The sequence below is a fragment of the Parasteatoda tepidariorum genome, chromosome 2 (genome assembly GCF_043381705.1).
Source record: "Parasteatoda tepidariorum isolate YZ-2023 chromosome 2, CAS_Ptep_4.0, whole genome shotgun sequence".
Classification (NCBI taxonomy): Eukaryota; Metazoa; Arthropoda; class Arachnida; order Araneae; family Theridiidae; genus Parasteatoda; species Parasteatoda tepidariorum.
In genome coordinates this window covers 83,089,570-83,111,895 of record NC_092205.1, presented here as the reverse complement: position 1 = coordinate 83,111,895, position 22,326 = coordinate 83,089,570, and the positions used below count along the sequence as shown (strand labels likewise).

The 22,326-nt window shown below is 27.7% G+C and overlaps 1 protein-coding gene and 1 long non-coding RNA gene across 4 annotated transcripts; one reads left to right on the top strand and one right to left on the bottom strand.

Moving 5' to 3' along the window:
• Positions 1-1,984: 1,984 nt before the first annotated feature.
• LOC122269841 (uncharacterized) lies at positions 1,985-12,376 on the bottom strand. Of its 2 annotated transcripts, none has more exons than XR_011636196.1 (3): positions 12,236-12,376; positions 8,891-8,994; positions 1,985-2,096 (listed from the first exon to the last, which is right to left on the bottom strand). It is a non-coding gene; the product is annotated as an uncharacterized lncRNA (long non-coding RNA). The 2 variants fall into 2 exon arrangements; XR_011636195.1 differs by having other exon boundaries at positions 12,127-12,267.
• On the top strand, positions 12,307-21,974 carry LOC107438768 (serine/Arginine-related protein 53). Of its 2 annotated transcripts, none has more exons than XM_016051131.4 (7): positions 12,307-12,847; positions 13,108-13,674; positions 14,754-14,796; positions 16,012-16,054; positions 17,147-17,346; positions 20,356-20,469; positions 21,769-21,974. In XM_016051131.4, exons 1-7 carry the CDS (start codon positions 12,765-12,767, stop codon positions 21,844-21,846), a joined length of 1,128 nt encoding a protein of 375 aa, XP_015906617.2. In that variant the 5' UTR covers positions 12,307-12,764; the 3' UTR covers positions 21,847-21,974. The 2 variants fall into 2 exon arrangements, with proteins under 2 accessions (XP_015906617.2, XP_015906615.2); XM_016051129.4 differs by having other exon boundaries at positions 12,631-12,847; positions 13,105-13,674.
• Positions 21,975-22,326: the final 352 nt, after the last annotated feature.

Sequence of the window (22,326 nt, the reverse complement as noted above, 5' to 3'; positions counted from 1 at the left end):
TTAATAAATCGTCATTTATTAATTGATTTAACACATAGGTCTCTCTTCACTTTTTTTAATCATCTAAAGGAGAAAACAAATACCTCAAGAAACATTTTTTTAAAAACATCTTGCGTAAACAAAAGTAAAACATAGTTAATTTGCAAACATCTGTTAAGTTTAATGAAAATTTTAAAATAATTGTACTTGGGGAACTCCTTTTCTCCTTGAAGACTTCAGAGGATCAAAAAAAAAATTCTGNTAATTAAAAAATATTTTAAAACCTGCTGATTACCTATAGTATAATTAAATTTCAATATAATGCATGGCAACTGTTGGTAGTTTTGAAGTTTATATATTTTTTTTGGCAAGCTTGGGTTTTTGACGGTTTAAACCAGTATTATACCCTTGTCATGTCAAAAACCACTTTTTGACGTCAAAAACCCAACCCTGATACAAGTGTATAAGTTTTTTTTTAATGTTATACCAAATATCTTTATTATCCAGTATGTTAATTTGAATTTAAAAGTAGTTATATTTATGACTAATGATAAATATAATTCATATTGTTTATTCTATTTATTTATAATTATTACACTTATCATTTTAAAATTTTTTTATCTCCACTTGTATTAAGAATACAAATAATGTATATCTTGAAAGCAAGAAGCAATTATTCAACAGCTGAATATTTAGATATTCAACAAAACCATATAGTATTCAGCAAAATGAAATTCACAAGTATTTGGATAAACTAAATTTTCAGCATAGTGTTCACACATCACCAATATACTGTAAATCGACACTAACTACTCTGTGTATTTAACAAAAAGCTATTAAATTTGTATTGTCTTATGTTAACTATGAATTTAAAAAAATTGAAGATTAAAAATTCAGAATTACTGATTTTTCTGAAAAACTAACAACCAATCACAAAAGTCAAACTAAACAGAAGAACATTACAGTCACTGATCCATGAAATGTTGCATGACTGTGAATGTTGCATGTGCCCAACCTGTTTAAAAGATTTTTCTTTAAAAGATGTCTAATGTACAAAACAGCTAATGTTTATCTTTAAAAATGTCTTAATTTTTAGTACAATCTATACTATACACTAAATTTGGTCATAAATAAATTTCTTAATAATATCAATACAGATTTTCAATAACACATGAAAATGAATACATAATATTACAAAAGATGTGAGTTTTCAAAAGTACAAGATTTTGGTTACTATTCAAAATATAAGTGTTTCTTCAAAATTTTAAATTTNTACTCAGAATTTTGAATAGTAATAGGCATTTAATTCATCAAAGATAGTTAAAATATTTTTTTAATTAAATTAAAAAGAGAGTTCTGAATAAAAATAACCTGAACATTTTTGAACAAAAAAAAAGTGTTGAACTATTTTTTATAAATGAGGTTTGCATCATTATGAATTATTAATACTTATTTAAATATTCAAGCAATAATCTGCACAAAAATTCTATTTCACTAAGGATTTTTTTTAAGGAAATTTCCTCAATATTAGGGAATTTTCTAAAATGTACAAAAACCAGAAGAAATTTTAATGAAACCAGTAAACCAGGAGAAACTGGCCGAATCCAGTAGTCTACTGGAAAATCCAGTAGAGTTGGCAGTTATGTATAAGTGTTTCTTCAAAATTTTAAATTTATTTTTTCTAGAACATATTTAGAAACACTATCCTTTATAAAAAATATATAAATTTTATATATTAATTAAATTTCACATATGAATATAGGTTTTTGACATGACGGTTTAAACCGCCAAAAACCTGCCAACCCTGCTCAAAACCTTTATTACCATCAGTATTCATTGATAACTCTTTGATTAGCATTTAGTGAAACTACACATTTACAGAACACAAAAAAATATACTGAATTAAGTACCTGTTTAGTCACCAATAAAAACCTAAAAAAAATTTGCATTGTGATTTATGTGATTAAACTAAACATTTATGTGTGCTAAAAAAAAACAATTGATATTGTGATTTATGTGATTTTATTTAGATATAGCATATGATACAATGTAGACCTTGCAAAGAAATTTACAACTTTAGCTTAGTTCTTCTCCAGTGGCGACGCTTGGCATTGTACCTAAAGAAAGGGAGGGGAAAAAATCAAATAATTAGCAAGCTTTTTAATATAAAAAATTTATACATACTATATGTAAGATTTCAATAAATTTTAAACATTTACACACCTGAAAAAATTATGCCATACAAGTGGAATTTTTAAAAATAGAGAACAGAGTTGTCTTACATGTATAACACTATCAGTAATTTAAAATATTAAATATTTATAAACAAACATTTAAATTCATGAAAGTTTTTAAAATTTGAAGGTTTNTGAAAAAATTATGCCATACAAGTGGAATTTTTAAAAATAGAGAACAGAGTTGTCTTACATGTATAACACTATCAGTAATTTAAAATATTAAATATTTATAATTCATGAAAAGTTTTTAAAATTTGAAGGTTTTGTGAAATCAAAAAATTTAGTATATATATATATATATATATCAGTGTCATTGAATTGTGGATTCAAATGGTGCATAAGCATTATTCTGCATCCCTAACCACACCTAGTTGCATTTAAAGGATTGCATATGTATGTAACTATATGACAATTAAATTTAACAAGTCCAAAATACAAAAATTAAGGATAAAATTGCATCTAAAATTAAGGACAATTTAAGTCTGCTAATTCTCAATTCGCAGATATACAATTAGTAATTGTTTTAGTAGATCTTCATACCTGCCAACTTACACTCTTTCCGAGAATGGATTTTCAGAGTGGTTGTAAAACAATAAACGAAAAACAATCGGACTCAAAAATATATTTATACTTTGATCCCGTTGAAGTTCGCTTGCGCAAGGATTATTATGCTTTAATATATTAATTGTAATTATTTATATGTAGTGGTGGTCAAACTCATTTATAATTATCATTATAATTCAAAAAGTTAATTGGAATAACCAGAGTATTGCTACCACTTTAAAACTGAAAATAAAATCTTCCGGAAAATCCGGAAGAGTTGGCAGGTACGGATCTTGCACTGAATGAAAAAATTAAGTATATATATATATAAAAAATAGAGTTAGGAGCTTTTTATATATTTCTCACAAATCAAATTATTTCATGCCATCAAATCAAGGATATTTGTCCTTAATACTGGAAGTGGATAAATACCGTACTTTACCCGGCATTATATAACATAATTCATATAATATAATTTTAATATTATTATATCATAATTTAATATTATTATATTAATATTATTATATCATATAATATAATTTTTGAATTTGAAATTTCTTCAATACTTTTCCAGATAAATAACTATCATTCCTAATACCTTTAAAAATAACTTTGAGCCCTGTCAAAGTTAAGGTTTTAACATATCAGTCACTAGCTATGATTCAAACACGTGAAAAGCAAAGCATTTCAAATAGTTGTTCAAAGAACTTGGTTATAGGATGTATAACAAATGCGTAGAATTTACATATTAAAAGAGAACTTCTATTTGCCCGAGTTGTAAAATAAACAGATTTCTAACCAAGGTGACCCACTTAGAAAAGACTCCAGACACATTTTGTAGAAATTAACATGATTTTTGGGGCTTTAACAGTGGCTGCCGAATCTGAATCACTAAAACTAGCCACAGAGGACTATATAAATACACAACCAGCAATCGACGCAAAGAAATATTAGGTATGTTGTTTAGGTTTTTTGATTTCAGCCATATGTTTCACTCAATGTGCAGCTTTGTCACAAAATAGATTTCAACATACTAATTGTGAACAATCACAACAAACAGAACTAATCTAATTTAATGAAAACAAACAGATCCCAATCACTTTGAAAAATAACAGTTTTTAATTCTAAATTTTAACATTCAAACAGAATTTATAATCTGCTCTAAATGTCTAAAAGAAATACAAATTTGCACATTAACACTGGATGCTAAATAAATAAACAAATAATGGAAATCTGGAGATGCCAGCAAGAACCTAATTGGCAGTTTTTAATAAATAAATTGCATTACTAAGGTTCTTACTTGCATCTATAAATTCATGTCAAGTGTGAATGGCCCCAGTTTTGTAGCTTGGCAGCTCAATAGAACATGATTGATATTCATCTGTTCCAAGGTTTAAAGAAAATAAACCCATGAACACAGGAATAGAATATTTGAAATATATCTAACCTATTTCTACCAGTAGCAAAAATGATCAACACCACTGAAACTCAAATTATAAAAAAAATACTAACATTCACAGCAAGTTTGGTCATTTAAGTTATACTGCACCTTATCCTTTAAAATAATGTACAAGAAAATTTATAATCTGTCCAACAAGTCTCTTTTCAGAAATTAATGATTATTATCATTACTGATTATTTTTATTATTACCAATGTCATGAAAGTTTTTCTTGCAGCATAGCATCATTAAAAAAAACACACACACGCAAATGATAATTATATAGTGATAGCACACAGGTTAAAAATACCAAACAATAATTAAAGAGCTACACTGTAGAATCTAATTTTACAACCGAAACTAACACACATTTGAGATGTATAGCCTAAAATAGAGAATCAACTGCATTGTGGCTGGTAACAATGATAATATATTTATGACTAAGTAGTTATTGTTTGTGTGTGATTCACTATAGATAATTTAAGTTCATCTAGATTTTTACTTTCATTAAAAACACATAAAATGGTCACTAATCTGTCATATAAACCATAACCGAAAAGTTTAGATATTTATGCATAAGGTGATTCAAAGAGATATTGACCAATAGCCGTTGCTGTCATTTGAGATTTGTATAAAAATTCCTTGTTTTTTAACTTGTTGCTTAAAAATTACGAATAAAATTTTTTTGAACCAGACTACAATGTGGAGGCTATCTTGAAATTTAACTCTAAGAAAATGACATAACTAGTGCAGGCTCACGTTACAAACGTCTAACCGTATTATAAACGAATCAAAATACTTAAAACTATTAACTTTCTAAAAATAAACATATATTTAAAAGATTTATTGAAATAATATTGGGATGAAATTTTCTATTTGCTAATTTTAAGAATTTTTTAACAAGTAAAAAAATCTTTATTGCCTCAATTTATTTCCACATAAGTATTTCCATATTTTTCAAATATATAATAAATAAATAATAGTTAAGGCTGTTTTATTTGGGGTCAGTAAAATATTAAAGTGGTTCGTAGTCAAATATATATATAATTTTTTTTAACAGTACAAAAACTAAGTTACTTTAAATAATTTTTTTCACCCCCCTAATCTTAATTGGAGAGATTTATATTACGTTTGCAATTTGCAATAAACTCAAAAAAAATCTTGACATAGAACTAAAACTGAATTATTTTTTAAATGCATTAAAAATGTACAGGGTTCATGCTCTACTATAAAAATAAAATTCAAGTACTTTTCAAGGACTTTTTAAGACTTATTATAAAATTCTCAAGGACATAAATTTTAGTTAAAGATAGACTAAAATTTAACATTTTAAACTAAAATGTTTTGACGATAAATGTTAGTTGATAATAGCAGTACTAAAAAATAAGACTTCCATTGCTCTCTCTTGATTTCGGAAAGTAATCTAAGTATATATAAAAAAAACAAGGGTGATTGGCATCAAGTCGAGAATAAAATTCATGATGCATAAAAACGGCAGGTTTGAATTTTACATTAAGGTTTATTTTAAGCTAGGTATACAAAGTCTGAATAAGCAAAGATTCGGGCAGAAGACGGGGTAGGGGGGAATGTTCTATATAATACTGTGATATCAATTAGATATTTAAAAACAATTCTGCCGGGAGACTTTTATTTAATATTTAAAGTGGTAGAAGCATTTAGACAGTGAAATTTAAATTGTTCTTAAATATAATTTTGAAATTTCGACCACTTTTCTATTTAAGAAAATTAATCAATTATTGGATGTTGCGGCTTGATTATCATTTTAAATTTATTACCAGTCAACCATTTTAAATTGAAACAGTTGCCAACTTTCACCTCAATAACATGGTCACGTGAATATGAATTGCAACGAGTAGTTTTCAAATCGAGTATAAATACGAAAATCGATGTTTGATATCGCAAAATACGTGAATACGAATAGCGACATTGGATTTTAAACTCGCGGAAAAACTAATTGCGCTAAAAAAACGCTTAAGTACAAATCGCGATATTAGATTTTAAATTGCTTCAATGGGAGTTGGGAGTACGATTTTTCTATCACTCGAAAACGAATTGCAACACCAGGCATTAAAGTGGACAAAAATAAAAAAAGCTGAACTTTTACAATGCAGGTCACTAGGAAGAGGGGGGGGGAGTGCTCTATATGATGCTGAGATTTATAAAAGCAACTTTTAACTATGCTGGGAGATTTTTATTCAATATTTAAAGTGGCGGAAGCATTTAGACAGTTAACTTTAAATTTTTCTTAAATATAATCTTAAAATTTTGACCACTAATATATTTTAAAAAAATTAAGCAATTACAGGAAGGCGCGACTATTAAATTACTTATTAATGAAAAATATATCACATCTTTACAGTAACTAATTCAAGAGAAAGCTTACTTTTACTTCTTTCAAGAATCGCGATACTGGGTTTTAAAATCGTGTGAATATGAATCTTGATATTGGATTATAAAATCGCATGAATATGAATCGCGATTTTGGATTTCAAAATCGCGTGAATATGAATAGTGCTGTTGGATTTTAAAATCGCGTGAATATGAATCACGATTTTGGATTTTAAAATTGCGTGAATGTGAATCATGCTGTTGGATTTTAAAATCGCGTGAATATGAATCGCGATATTGGATTTTAAAAACGCGTGAATATGAATCACGATACTGGATTTTAAAATCGCGTGAATATGAATCACGATATTGGATTTTAAAATCGCGTGAATATGAATCGCGATTTTGTATTTTAAAATCGCGTGAATATGAATCGCGATATTAGATTTTAAAATCGCGTGAATATGAATCGCGATTTTGGATTTTAAAAACACGAAAATACAAATCACGATATTGGATTTTAAAATCGCGTGAATACAAATAACGATAATGGATTTTAAAATCGCGTGAATATGAATCGCGTTTTTGGATTTATAAAATCCCGTGATTACGAATCACGCTGTTGGATTTTAAAGACACGAAAATACAAATTGCGATATTTTATTTTATTTTATAACCGTCATTGAACAGCCGACCCAATTTCATGGGTTTACGACTACTTACGTTCAACTCCGTAGCCTTGTAATTTTGAACCAATCCAGAAGACAAGGAAACTCCTGGATCAGTACCCCCAGAGGTATTGATTTGTTGTGGTAACATGGAGGACTTTGAGACTCGACAGATTTAACGTGCATCAGTCACCATTTACTACACGGGGAGTCTTCGGCCGGCGAGGATCGAACCCACGACCTCTAGGATATGGGCCCAGCGCCCTAAAAATTCGCGTAAATAAGAATCACGATGCATAATTTTTAGATCACGTGAATACGAATCGCAGTGAGTAATTTTTAAATAGCGTACAAATACGAAAAACGACATCTGATATTACAACTGCGTGATAACGAATCGCAAAATTGGATTTAAAAATGCGTGAATACGAATCGAGACGTTGGATTTTAAACTCACGAGAATACAAATCGCGATATTGGGTTTTAAAAACGCTTAAATACAAATCGCGATATTGGATTTTGAAACTGAGTGAATAGGAATTGCTAGTACGATTTTTAAATCGCGTAAAAAAAGTTTTAAATAAGTTTTAACACGTAAGTTTTAAATGAGTTAAATACAAAAATCGATGATTGATAGTAAAATCGTTTGATTAAAAATCGCGATTTTAGCAAATTCCGGTGCAGTTCCTAATATTTAAAATTCCAAAAATCAGCCAAACAAACAAACAAAAAATCAAATATCGGCGCTCGTAACGAAACGCTTAGACTCCTTTCCACTCTATAGAAGTCGCGGTAATCCGACTATCGTTCGGGCGGCTTGGGTTTCTCCAATAAGACTTCCCAAAAATTTTCCTTTTTGGAACATGGTCAGAAATTTTCAAAATTGGGGGGAAAAAGCGGATTTCCGCTTTTTCGTGGAAGTCTTTCATCCCTGCAACACATAATTTTTAAATAAGTCTAATACGAAGATCGATATTAAAATCACCTGAATAAGAATCGAGATTTTGTCAGAATCTGGCGCAGTTCCCAATATTTAAAATTCCTAAAATCAGCCAAACATACATAAAATCCTAAAATCAAACAGTACGTGTCATCATCTGAAAGACGGGGAAGTCATTCTCTCACACTTCCGTGCGTCAAAAAGTTAAACATAGAAATACTGGAAATAGGGCTGTTTTCCTAAGTTTTTGATACTTTTCAAGGTCATTTCGAAATTTTCAAGGATTTAATATCATTTTTCAAAATGAAATTCAAGTACTTTTCAAGGCTTTTTCAAGGCCGCGGGAACCCTGATGTATGCCTATTAACAATGTTTTTGTGCCATAAATCGTAAATCATTTCATGGCTAAAAACCTATAAATTAAATATAAATAACAGATTTTTATTGTTGAGAAATATGAAATTTAACATATTTTCTGTGTATAATGACACCAAAAATAAGAAAGTTATCTTATTTCTTATGAATTACTATGCATGGTTAAGTCATTTTCCTAAAGAGTTAAACTTCAAAACTGTCCACAATTCATAATTTTGGTCATTCATAATTTTTTTTTTTTAATTTTTCAAGAATTTCAGCGACATTATGGCAAAATGGTATTTAATATTTTGGGTAATTTCAGGAATGAACAAAAATATGGTACACATCAATACATAAAACAATATTACAATAACGTACCTGATAGTGTTGCCAGTCTTCATTCGAATCCATTGTGGAATTGGTCTGTTCTGCTTCATCTTTTTTGCCAACTTCTGCTTTATTTTAAATGTCTTGTGGGCAGCCTATTAAAATTTTTTAAACCTTTTAACTAACATTGTAATATACAGACATTAAATTTATTGCAATAATAAATAAACAGAAAAAGATAAACAAATATTAACCATCAACATTAAAGGCTTTCAACAGTAGGCTTTCAATCCAAGCCTACTGTTTGTCTAAGAACATGATAAATATATTCATGATCAAACAAAAATCCTATACTGTTTGTCTAAGATAGGTACTCTGCCAGACATTCCCCTGGAACTGTGGCAGTGACTATGGTAACAAGGCATGATAATTTCAAGCAGGGGCACGGGATTCCTCTTTAGGACTGGTTTCAGCGAGGGAAGAGACCTCTATCATCAAAGCTACCCTCCCTAAAATGCCCTCTTCTTGTTTCCATAGCACCAAACTGCCACAGACTTAGTGGCGGTCAGAGTACCTATCTTAGACAAACAGTAGGCTTGGATTGAAAGATGTAATAAACATGGCATGAATTTAAGAAACCCTCCAGGCAACAGTGCCCAGGTGTCTAAGTTTTTCTGAGAGGCACCTATTTTCTGAAAATTTAGACATATTTTGTGAAAATAAAAAATCCTTGCGAATAAAAAAGGGCACAGAGTTTTGACAGGGTTCAGGTCAAATTAAGTTTTTCTTCAAATTTATTTTCATATCCCATAAGAAACTATCAATTCATATTTTTACCAAATTTTTTTGTTGATTTTTAATTTAATCTTTAATCTTCAAAAATTATGTCTTATTTTTCACAAACAGGTATCTCAGATAAACCTAGACAGATCCCTGCTAAACATCGTAAATGTTTATCAAAAGTGTAATATTATCTAAAAACTGAATTCAACACAACAATTTTGAAAACAGGGTTTCTGCTACATTTTTGATTTTCAAATTCATGACTAATTCCTAGAATTTTTCACGACTTAACAAACTTACTATTTTCGACAAAAACACAACAAGAAATTTAAAAAAAGCATTATAATAACATAAATTGAAATGATAGGTGCAACCAAAACTGTTCTCATTTCAGAATTTAAAAAAAAATTCGCCAATGACCGGCTAGCTGCAGCTAGAATTTTAAATTTATAAAATAAAAAAATTTTTAAAAAATATCAAAAATTCTGAAATCACAGAAATTTATAAGATAATTTGCTCTAGAAATGATGCTTTTTCTTTCATGTTTTAAAAGAACACCATAACTTTCAAAGAACATAATAAAAATATTTTATATTTTAATAAAATATGATGGCGAGGATTTTATTACAAATTCAGATATTCGGAACACCACGAAATGGGGGGGGGGGTATTTTTAAATTCCATTTTTTAAAATTAGATTTTTCAGCAACCTAATTCCATGATTTTCTTCAAAAAAATAGTTAAAATCACGACAAATTTTATTCAACACCGAAATTCATGTCTTTCCAGGTGTGCGGATATCCTGTTTAAATAATCCTCTATTTAAGAGCAATGAACAATGTTTTTCTCGTCCTAAGTATCAGATGGCCCAGCAGTGGTAGCTATAGCAACACGTGCAATGATTATGCATGCATACTGCTCTTGAACACTCAAACTATCTTAAAAGTATATCTCAACTGGTGATTCTCTTTCATTATCAAAAGAGAAAAACTTGTAGTTTAAAATTAATAAAAACATTTTAAACACATTTTTTTTTTTTAAAAAAAAAAGGTATTTATTTATGAAAATTTCTTCAAAATCACTTGAAAATAACTTTTAATATCCCCTCTCAAAAAAGGGGTCAAAAACGTTTAGGGAGATCACTGGTGCCGAACTTTCTACACAATGTAAGTTCATGAACATTTTACATATCTGGATAGCAACAATTCTTAATTGTGTACATTTCTGAAAATACAATAGAAGGTGCTACAGTTGTAGGTACACAATATAATATTATATGGGTTTTATAATAGAACAGTGCACTACTATTTGAAATTGCACTAATACATGAAAAATTGAATTAAAGTTTAGATGACACTATTACACCAACACTAAAAAAAGATTAACACCAAGGCAAGAAACAGAATACAAATTTAAGACAATTATGGAGATCTCAGCACTTATTTGCAATAAAAATTGGCCACCAAGACCAGTTGTTTCATAAAACATTCTAGAATTACTGGCAAATAATTTAACTTTTAAATAAGTTGGTAAAATCATACTTTTGCCTCAATAGATTCTTCCACATTAGTAATAGTTCCTATAACAGTAATACACGTCTGACTTCCAGTTGGGTAAAGTGAAAAAAGGGAGAAATTCTTCATAGAAGAACACTTCAGAATGCAATTGCTAATCAATTCCCCCCCCCCTCAGTTGTTGGGCATCAGGTTATTTCCTTAATTCCATAAAAGCAGGTTATTACATTAACACAGGTTATTATGATCATATTAAGTCAATTACTATATAGGATTACTTTATTACCAATTTTAGACCAGTATAATATCAAAATTAGACACATTTTGTAAAAACACGCTACAATCTAATGGCAATATTATCATTAATTAGCTAAAACATTGTTTTTTAGTACTAAATAACAAAATTCACTTCATAACAACTTTAAATGGCCTTTGAAAATCTTTAAATTCAATTTAATATATGTAGACTTATTGTTATTTAGCAATAAAATTATTAGCTNGTGAGTAAAAATAAACTGAACATTTTAGAACAAAAAAAGTTTTGGACTGATTTCTATAAATGAAGTTCACTTCATTATGTATTAGTAATACTTTTTAATTATTCAAGCAATAATCTGCACAAAAAATTAATTTCAAAAGGGATTTTTTAAGGAAACTTACTCAATTTTTGGAATTTTCTAAATTGTACAAAAACCAGGAGAATTTTAAATAAACCAGTAGAAACTGGCAAAATCCAGTAGTCTACTGGAAAATCCAGTAGAGTTGGCAGCTATGATAATATCAAAATTAGACACATTTTGTAAAAACACGCTTCAATCTAATGGCAATATTATCATAATTAGCTACAACATTGTTTTTTAGTACTAAATAACAAAATTCACTTCAAAACTTTAAATGGCCTTTGAAAATCTTTAAATTTAATTAAATATACGTAGACTTATTGTTATTTAGCAATAAAATTATTAGCTGTTCAAGTTTTTCTAAGCATACATGAAGTTTACTAAGACTCAATTATATGTCATCTTCAGCGTAAACATATTTAAATACAAGAATTAAAAACTAGCTTTAGACAACTAAATTAAATTTTATCTTAACATACGAAGCCTTTAACACTGTTTCACAGCATTTAACAAAATTTAATCAAGACATTATTTCATAGGTTAACACATAGTGGACATCCAGCTAGTAGGTACAATCACTAATCATCGAAAAATAGAAAAACTTTCGACTTAATTACAAAATGAAATTTAGAAAAGAAACTTACCATTCTTTAAACAAAGAATGTATTTCAATAAAACTTAAGTCTTATTATACTGAATTTTTCTTATAATAATACTTCAATTCTACGAAAAACAGAATCAGACAAGAAGAATCAATAAAATCAGTAAATTTGTAGAGTTGAGAAGTGTGCAGCAACTGGAAGCGCGACTTGCAAAAATATTATTTCTAGGGTTCGAAACTAATTTCGCTTACTTGACTAGGACAGAAATGAACAGTTTAAAGCTATCTCATACAAGCAAAATAAACACTGAAAGCTGTTGTATGAGAAAGGTTTGGGATCTTGTTAATATATATATAATAAATTATTTAAACAATGTGATGTTTTTATAACAAAATTTTTTTCAAATATGCCAAGATACAGTAGTGATTCTGATGCATCTTTAAGAAGCAGATCTAGACGGAAAAAAACCAAGAAAACTAGACATCGAAGGTTTGATAAACAGATTATTTTATAGCAAAAACATATTGTTTGTAAAAAAGAAAAATTACTTATGTGATTAGCAAACTTTTAATCTACAGGAATTTAATTACTGCTATTTTACCTAATAGACAATAATATTATTAAAAAATTCGATAACATTATATTGCTAGTTTAGAATTTATTACTTAATCGGTTACTTATTTTCCGTGTTTGCTAACTACATATTCTTGGTAAAGAATATAACACATACTTTGCTTTCTTTTCAGTAGCTCATCTCTATCTTCAACAAATTCCGACAAGTCTAAAAGTCTCCATAAGAGTCGAAATAGATCAAAAGATCGTCATTCTCGAAGATCCAGATCCAGCAGTTCTCGCTCTAGAAGCAAGAGAATTCGTAAAAGATCTTATTCGAATGATCGAAGGGATCGCAGAAGTAATTCTCACTCAAGAGATCGGAAATCCCTAAGTATATCACCATTAAGAAAACACAAAGTAAGAAGACGATCTACTTCGAAAGGTAGAAGATCAAGGTCTAGATCTCTTTCACATGGCCGTAAAAGTCGCTCTCTCTCTAGAGATTACAAATCTAGATCACGCTCAAGAGATAGAAAATCAAGGAGTAAATCTGATGATCGTAGTATTTCTCGTAAAGGCAGTCATAGAAAGCACCACCGGAGACATTCTTCTTCTAGACGTAAGCACCGAAAAAGGAAATCTAGATCCCATAGCCGAGATAAGCACACATATAGGTCTAGGTCTGATTCACAGGATTCCCATACCCGCAGTGCCAGGCACTCACGACGAAGTTCTCGTTCAAAATCTTCATCTCCTGGAAGGTAAAAATTATTATCTTAATTGTTAAGAAATTACTTTATTGTTTTACAGAACATTTTTTGAAAAAAAGGGGTTTATTTTGTGTTAACAGTCAGAATTATTAATCATTTAAATGTTGAGCCTCTGAGCGAAATCGTACTGAAATCTACCTGGTTTATTGGTGCTTTAAAGCTTAAAATTAATAATGGTCTGTTGGTACAGGACCAGTAAAAATTTAACTCAGACCATCATAAAGCAACCTTAATGTGATCTCTTTGACCAACATGCAATGTAAGAAATGGTATGCTGTTTTTTTGTTTTTTAATTTTCTGATTCATGTTTTAGTCTGAGTTATTATGACAAAATATCATGTTTCAGTATGATTGTAAACCTTTCCTATTCTTTGTATTGTAATTTCTCATTTTTGTTCACTTTGTTAACTGTTTTTTCTACATAAGATATGTATAAACAGATAAGTAAAAATGTACATAGACTAGTTATATCATTTAGTTACTAGTCTCATGTACCATTTTTTTATAATTAATTATAAAAAAAAAATTTAAATTTTTATGATTTCTACCCATGTTTTTAACTGTAGGAAAGCATGCAAGTTCAGAGAATCAGCTACTAAACTCAATAAAAGTAATTAAAAATAGCAAAATAAAAACTGCTTTCTAAATTTTAATCTTTCAATAATTAAAACATTAGTTAAAAATGGATTTCTAAGGTTGATACTTTACTATTTCAAAAGATTTCTGTAATAATTTTTTATCTATTTTCTCAATATGGCAAGAATGCATCAATATTTATTTTATTTCAACCTTTGCAATCTGGCTTTTATGTGTAATTAAAAATAAAAAAGAACACATTCATGCATGCAATCAAATGCATATTTTTAATGGTATCTTGATTCGTAATTGTGATGCAATCTTTGAACCATTTTAAAAAAATTTCAAAGATAAATATTCAGTCATTATTAATGGATCCAAAAAACAATTTCAAAATTAAACTACTTTTAAAATTTATAAGTTAATGATGTGATTAAACTATGTTAATTAAGCTAATATGAGTTTTGTATAATGTTATAAAATTATTTTTTTAGGTTAAAGTTATCAAAAGGAAATGAGATCAAAGCAAGTAAAGATGTAAGTAAATTAATACTTTTGATATATATTTAAAAGACATATTGTCAGTGTTAGAAATTTGTAATTAAAAAATGTGCAATTTAAAAATATTACAACTACTTTTTACTTTTTGGTACAACTCCCATCTTAAGCATTTTTAGCTTTATTTTTAATTAATTAAAAGTAAAGCATATTTTCTTTAACTAAATAGAGAATTATTATTATACCAATAATAACATAAATGCCAATCTTTCTTATTTTTAGAAATATGCCAAAATTTTGTTTATTATTATAATTTTTTTTAATAATTTTCTTTAAAGAGTTATTTGTTTAATAATATAATGCTATGTTAAACACAGTTTAATCATATAAATTACTCATATTAATATGAATGCTAACAATCATTAGAATAAAATATGTTATGATAAACTTTCTTATTTTATTTATCAAATATTTTTTTTACTAAGAATTTTTACATTTATCAAGAGAAAATTCTATTGAGAAGAAAAAAAAAACTTGATAAATATAGTGATAAAAATAAATACTTAGGAAATCACTTAAAATACATTAAATATAAAATTATGTTCATTAAATCTTGAAATTTTCATGAAGGACTAAAGAGATCATAAACAAAAAGGATAAATTTTTTTCCTAATCACCTTGTTATATTATGAACATTAAATTTTGAAATTTTTGCAAAGGACTAATAAAATCATAAATGAAAAGGAAATTTTTTTTTCTTCTCCAGATTACAATACGAATCAGTTTTTGATGGCATTAAATTTAAATTACAATAAAGAATTTAAGTTCAGGTTTAAAAGTAGTTTATTTTAATTGAAAGGTAATTCAACTTTTTAAAGGCTTAAAATATAGCTTTTAATTATATTTTAGGCTTTTAGATTAAATTTAACAAAAATGTTTGCATAGTTCTAATTTTGTTTTGCAATTCCTTATTTAAAAACCTCTCAAATATCTTTTTTCAATTGCTAGTTGTTATGTTATGCAATAGATCTGTTATTTTTCTTTCTAATCAGATATAATTAAACTATTAGAATAATATTTGTCAGAAACACTGTTGTTTTCCCTTTTTCATAGACTAATAAATTATTTTTAAAAAAACTAACAAGCTTATATTTTAATGGGGAAAATTTAGCTGTAAAAAGCTTTAAATTTTTATTTTAAATTACTATTCTGTAAATTTAAATATTCTATTAATAATAATTTAATTTGTTCTAGAACCATGAACTTCTCAAAGTCCAAGCTGTTCTTAAGGCTGCTGGTTTGTATTAAAATATATAAATCATATTCATAGTGTTGTGTTTATAAAAATAAAAAAAATTAAGAGATTTTTTTTTCTTTTCTGAACCTAAATAATTTAATGATTCCATACTTTTCTTCGGTACAGTGTTTTTCCCACTTCCTATGCCCAATGTTCATGTATTTTATTTTTAATTTGTTTATATTTCTCTCTATCCTCCATTTTAGAAAGGTATTTGAGATGAACTATCCTGGCTATTTACTCTTTTGGAATATTTGTTCAGAATCATTCTAACAAGTTCTTCCAAAAGGAAGTAACAAATGATTATATTTTATAAGAAAAAAAATTCCATATTAACATACTATCCCTTTGAGGTTAGTTTAAAATTATTGATGTTGTTTTTAAACATTATTTAAATCTTGATGTACAGACTCACTAATTTTGTTCACTGCAAAGATTTAGAAAAATGTTTAATGTCTTTTTTTCCCTATATTAATTTATCTTATATTTTAAAAGCTGAACTGTTATGTTTCAACTGCACATAAAATATTGAGCAAAATATTGCTCCTCTTAAAATGTAAATTTTTTTATTTTTTGGAATTTTATAAAAAGTGCCAATAAAAATCTTCTTGACAGCTAAATTTATCTCTAAATGCATAAAATTGAAATTTTCACAATGTACTAATAAAATCATTTAGGAAGAGGAGAACTTTTTTTCCATAAGCTTTTAGTTTGCTTTAAGTTTAATACAATAAATATTTATGTCATTAAACTTTAAACCCAGGATAAAAAAAACTTAAGTTCAGGTTTAAAATTTAAAAAAAAATTTTTAAACATAACTTAGGTTCTTCCTAGGTCTAAAACCCAATTTTAATTTAATTAACTAAGTGACTCCTAAAATTTATGCTTTTAAGATAATCACAAATGATCTTAAATGTTGGAAGAATATTCAGGAATGAAAGAAAGAAAATTCTTTGAAATGAAAAACTAACTTTGAATAATAGACCATCCTTTCTTACAGTTTCTCTAATTATAAATTCTTGATTGATGAAAATATCTATCTCTAAATTTTTAATATGTAATCTTAATTTTTTTTTATTATCATTCTTTTAGCCAATGCCACTGCTTCACTTCGAGAAAAAGGACTTTTGCCAGAAAGCTCTAGTAAAGAATCCAAGTCTGTGTCTGAAAATTTAGAACTTAGTATTGATGAGCAGCTTAGAAGAGCCAAAGCTATAGATGATATAAATGCGTCATCTTTTGTACAGCAAGACTTTAAATCTTCAAGATCATGGGGCAAAAAAAAGTTGGAGGTGAGACGGATATCCAAAAAAATATGTGCATGTTTTTTAATGATTATTTCTTTTAACTCAGAAAAAAAAAACTTGTATGCCATTTCCTACTATATAATGTGAGAAGAATCAATTTTTCTCATGGTCTATTGGCTTTTCTGTCTACAACTAACAGTTTGAAGAAAACTGTGACTAACATTTTTTTCTTGATGCCATTAAATTATCATGGAATATATTTTATTTTATAACACATTGAACAGCTGACTTAATTTTGAGTTTATGTCTTTTAATGTACAAATCTCAAATGTCTTACAATTTTGAACTCAATCCAATAGACCAGGCAACTCCTTGATCAAGCTTTGGGACAAACTAGTCTTTGCAGAAGACTTTTTGATGGAGCTAACACGTAATTACTTTACATAAAGAGAAAAAATTTACACTGTTTGCCTGATGGCCGGGAAGTTCTAATCCATGATCACTCTATCAGTGAGGATATTTTATGTCAGCATTGTGGTCGGGGAGAGCAGAATTTGCATCGGCCAGCCATTGCTGAGATTCAAACCACATCATTGGGAGACGAGCACCTTTATCCTCTTAGCCACCATTGCTCTCTTTAGACTTAGAAAAAATGAAGAGCTTTATTGTGAACACAAAATCTAAATTAAAAAACTTTTGGCATGCCTTAAGCCTTAATTAAATCTTGTTACTAGTTTCAACCCTATTGTCGTCACCTCATTTTGGCAAAATTTGTTTGAAATTTACTGAGTTTTTTAATAATGTTTAATTTTTACTGAACTTTATATTGATTTACGCCACAGAGATTAGTTTGGCATAAAGTGAAAAAAGCTGCAACTAGAAATCCAAAAATGTTTTGAGCAAAAGTACTTTTTAAATAATTGAAAAAATACCTGAATTTTAAGCACAAAAAAGGTGTATGTAGGAAGCATTTATCCACATAATGTTATCAACGTTTTAATAAAAATATCAATGCGAGATTTTATTTGTTTAAATTATATAAATACGAATCTCCATATTTGATTTTAAAATCATGTGATTATGAATTTTTTGTATAATTTTTAAGTCACTTGACGACGAATCGTAAGAGTGGCTATTAAGTCGTGTGAATATGAAAGGCAATATTTTTTATGAAATCAAAATTATACAAAACATGATGCACGGATCTTTAATTGAGTAATTAGAAGTCGTGATGTGTGATTTTAAATCATGTAAATGTAATTTTAAATTGTATTTGCTTTGATAGGAAAAAGCATAACAGTGTTTTTCTTATTCCTCGGGAATTCAGAAAAAAAATTCTTTTTTGAAGAGGCAGATATTTTTTTAAGTAATAGCTCATACATTTTTGCGATGGTGATAAATTTTCGACGAACAGCATTTGTGTATATTATACAGGTCCGGATCTCATGGAACGTATTGCACCAAACAGCAGCTTTAATTCCAATTCTGTTATCTTAGGTTGAAAATCTACAAATTGTTATTTATAATACGCTTCTAACTTACCAGCCTCCATATAATCTGGACTTGTAAAGCTGAGAAATAATTGTACTAGCTGTTCGTAAAACTTAATACAGTAGGGAACCGATTATTCGTAACGATCGGGACCATCGCTATTCCGGATAACTGGTTTTTCCGGTTTTCTGAATCGCTACAAAAAGCCGTTTTTTTATTGTTAAAAACATAGAAATAAAGTATTTGGAAATAATCTTAAAAAGAAGAAAAACGCTGAATTAATACACTAATGATTATTTCCAAAATGATGGTAAGGTAAACATCTTTCAAAAAAGAAAGAATAATCCTAAAAGCTTATGAGAAAAATTTTTTTTTTAAAATGGCGGGAAAATTTTTGGAATTTCGTCCCGGTTTTTTGGTTTTCTGATTTCCGGATAACGGGTTCTGTACTATACTAGGAAGGTAAATGAGGAATGATAAAGTAGTTCTCTATATATTTTAATTCTTCCTAGTTATAACTTTTTACTATTGATTGATTTGGTTAATGAACAATGATTAACCAAACATGAGTAATGATGAACATGAAGTAATGATTTGGTTAATTGATTGGTTTGGTTTGGTATTGACCATCTTGCATTTATCTTAAAAAATTTATAATGTGTTTTATTTATGAGGAAGGGAAGAAGAAGTGGAAATTTGTCTTATCTGGCTATTATATTGTTATCCGGCCAGCCAGGTGGCCGAGTGGTTAGCATGTCTGACTGCGGAGCCAATGGCCGTGAGTTCGAATCACGCTCTGGGCATGGATGTTTCTCTCTCTGTGTTGTCTTCTGTTGTGTGAATGTGGCCCACCCTATGAACGGGTTTGTGGCAGTGTGGCATGGGTAAAGTTGCTCGCCTCCGTGACTTTGGTTCACAGGTGCCCACTGGGTAACGCTAAATGAGTAACAATTCCGGCATCTTCTATGTCGAAGAACGAAAAGTTCAGTGCCTGCCGTTATTAAAAAAAAATTGTTATCCGTACTACTCTTATTCCGTATTAAACCACAGAGTCAGGAGCCTACTCTATTTGAAATTAGTATAGTAAAATTAGAAAATTTTCTTGTTAACCTTTAAAATATAAAAAATAAAGACTTTATAGTTTAAAATTCTAATAGTAGATAATTTTTGTAATTCAACAAGACATGAATTTAATATTTTTGTCAAAGACACAGATTTCCACAAAACATAGTAGAGAATTTTAAAACTTATAATTTTGCATTTAATTACTAGATAAATTCATAAATATTATCTTTGAAACAATCATTATTGGATCATATATAACAAAAGTTGTTTGTTTACCATAATAGAAATCACAAAACGAGTGTTAAAATGTATTACTTATACAACAAACAAGGATAAAAATGTATTTTTGACTAAGACAATGTTTTTAGAAGTGTAATTAAAAAATATACTGAATTTTTTGGTAAACCTAATATTATTCTTTATAAGCATAACTAACATTCCTTGCTGTAAATATTGACTTATTTAATTTAAAAAATAAAATTTTAAATATTTATTTAGATACCAGTTGAACTTTCTAAAAATGGAGTAGATTCTGAAAATTCAGAAAATTTGAGTAACATTAAAGCAGATGATAGTTGGAAAAATGATCCAGCGAAATTGGTTCATCCGAGTGTAAGTATTTCAAACTTTTATGAAATTCGTTTTATTTTCCTTAGGAAAAAAACTTCTTATTACAATTTAGTTTCAAATATATATTTATAAACTTATTTACATTTTAATATTTTGTAAATTTCTTTAATTAGAAAGATTTGTCTTGTTTCTTATTTCTTAGTTTATTGTAAGAAAGAATTTAAGTTTTTTTTTACATTTGTGCAATTTAATTTTTATTCATTAATATACCCTCTAACATTTGAGATTTCAGCAAATTAATTTTTCCGAAGGTATTGAAACAAATTAGAATTCAGAATCTTATAAAAGAAATATAATTTTTATGGAACTTAAATCAGCAGATTTTGAATGCCTGTTAATTAGTCCAACCTTTTTTATATCTATTTATATCATTTATATATTATGGTGGACAGAATTCATTTTGCTTTAATGTATTAAAATATTAGTATATCATCCTAGCTACCACTAGGAATGATTTTTTTCCCCTGAAACAACAGAAATATTTGAATTTTTAGTGGATATGCATTAATTACAAAACTATACTTTATATGCATTATTTATAAAAAATATTTAGCAAACCAGACTGTTACATGTTAAGAAAGCATAGCATGGGGAGACATGAACAATTTAAATTAAAAAATCTGATAAACCTAATCTGTTCAGTTGTTTGTCATGCTTGCTATTGCTTTTGTAAAAAACGTATTTATTATCAAGTATAAAAGTAAAGCTTTTTTTCTTATTTATTCAACTAATAAACAATTGAATATTCATCAAATTTATCACAAGATTAGTCTTTAAAACTTCCAATCACTAAAATGCTACTATTTCATAATTCATGTTGATACTATGTTCATAAATTGAATTTTATTGATATTATGTTCATAAATTAAGAACTATAAAAATTATAGAAAAAAATTTTTTTTATTACTGCACAGATGGGCGATTCTTTCGTTACGTGTGTTACTTTTACACGACATATTTCAACTTTAACACTTATTATAATAAACTTGTTAGATATTTTTTATGTTTTTCTTAATTTGTTGTTAAATCTATATGTATTGTAAGTTTTCAAAACGAAGATTGAAGGCGCAAATTAATTTGATGTTGAAAAAAAAAATTTCTGAAATNTTGGAAATTGATTAAAAATATTTTTTGAGTGCTTAAAAAGCAATGGTAATTATTTTTTGTTGAAAAATCTGGCTATGCACCCTGTGTTTCCTCTGTTTTAATGTTACTTGCAAATTATTTTTAAAAAAATTCCCAGGTATTATGACTCATTTTAATAACCTTTTTTCCTTTTAGTTGTTTGAAGATTTAGAAAAGAAGAAACAGTTGTGGAAAGAAAGACTTGCTTCATTAAGACATCTAATAAATACATAATGGTTTAATTTAACAACTGGTTGCTTGAATATATGATAAAATTTCTTTAAATAGTTGTAAAATGTTATACTGCATCGACTTGATTATTTTCACAAGCATATGTTTCTAATAAAAAATTATGAAAGCAATATTTCATTTTTCATCTTTAAATTAATATAGAATGTAGTTTCTACTACTTCATTATAACGTGATTAGAATGGGATGGGTTTATAAAATGTCATTTTACATTTAACTAAGATTTTATACATAAAATAAGATTTATTTTGTTTTTATAGGGAGAAATATAATTTTCTACTGCAAATAATTGAATAAAATAAGTTATTTTCCATTCAAATAATTAAATTTGCCATAGTTTATATAATTCATCAACTGTATCAGTCTATATTTATGACATGTTCATCACATATGCTAGAAATTATTCTAATAGCTTGCAGGTTAAATAAAAAATCTTGAGTGTATCTGAAATTTATTTATTTTTTA

What these genes read in the sequence shown, in the direction of transcription:
- LOC107438768 (XM_016051129.4), top strand. Translation starts at nt 12,765, where the DNA reads ATGCCAAGATACAGTAGTGATTCTGATGCATCTTTAAGAAGCAGATCT. An exon ending in AGATCAAAGCAAGTAAAGAT is followed by an intron (nt 14,797 to 16,011) that starts GTAAGTAAATTA and finishes AATTTGTTCTAG; the next exon opens with AACCATGAACTTCTCAAAGT. An exon ending in CGAAATTGGTTCATCCGAGT is followed by an intron (nt 20,470 to 21,768) that starts GTAAGTATTTCA and finishes TTTTCCTTTTAG; the next exon opens with TTGTTTGAAGATTTAGAAAA.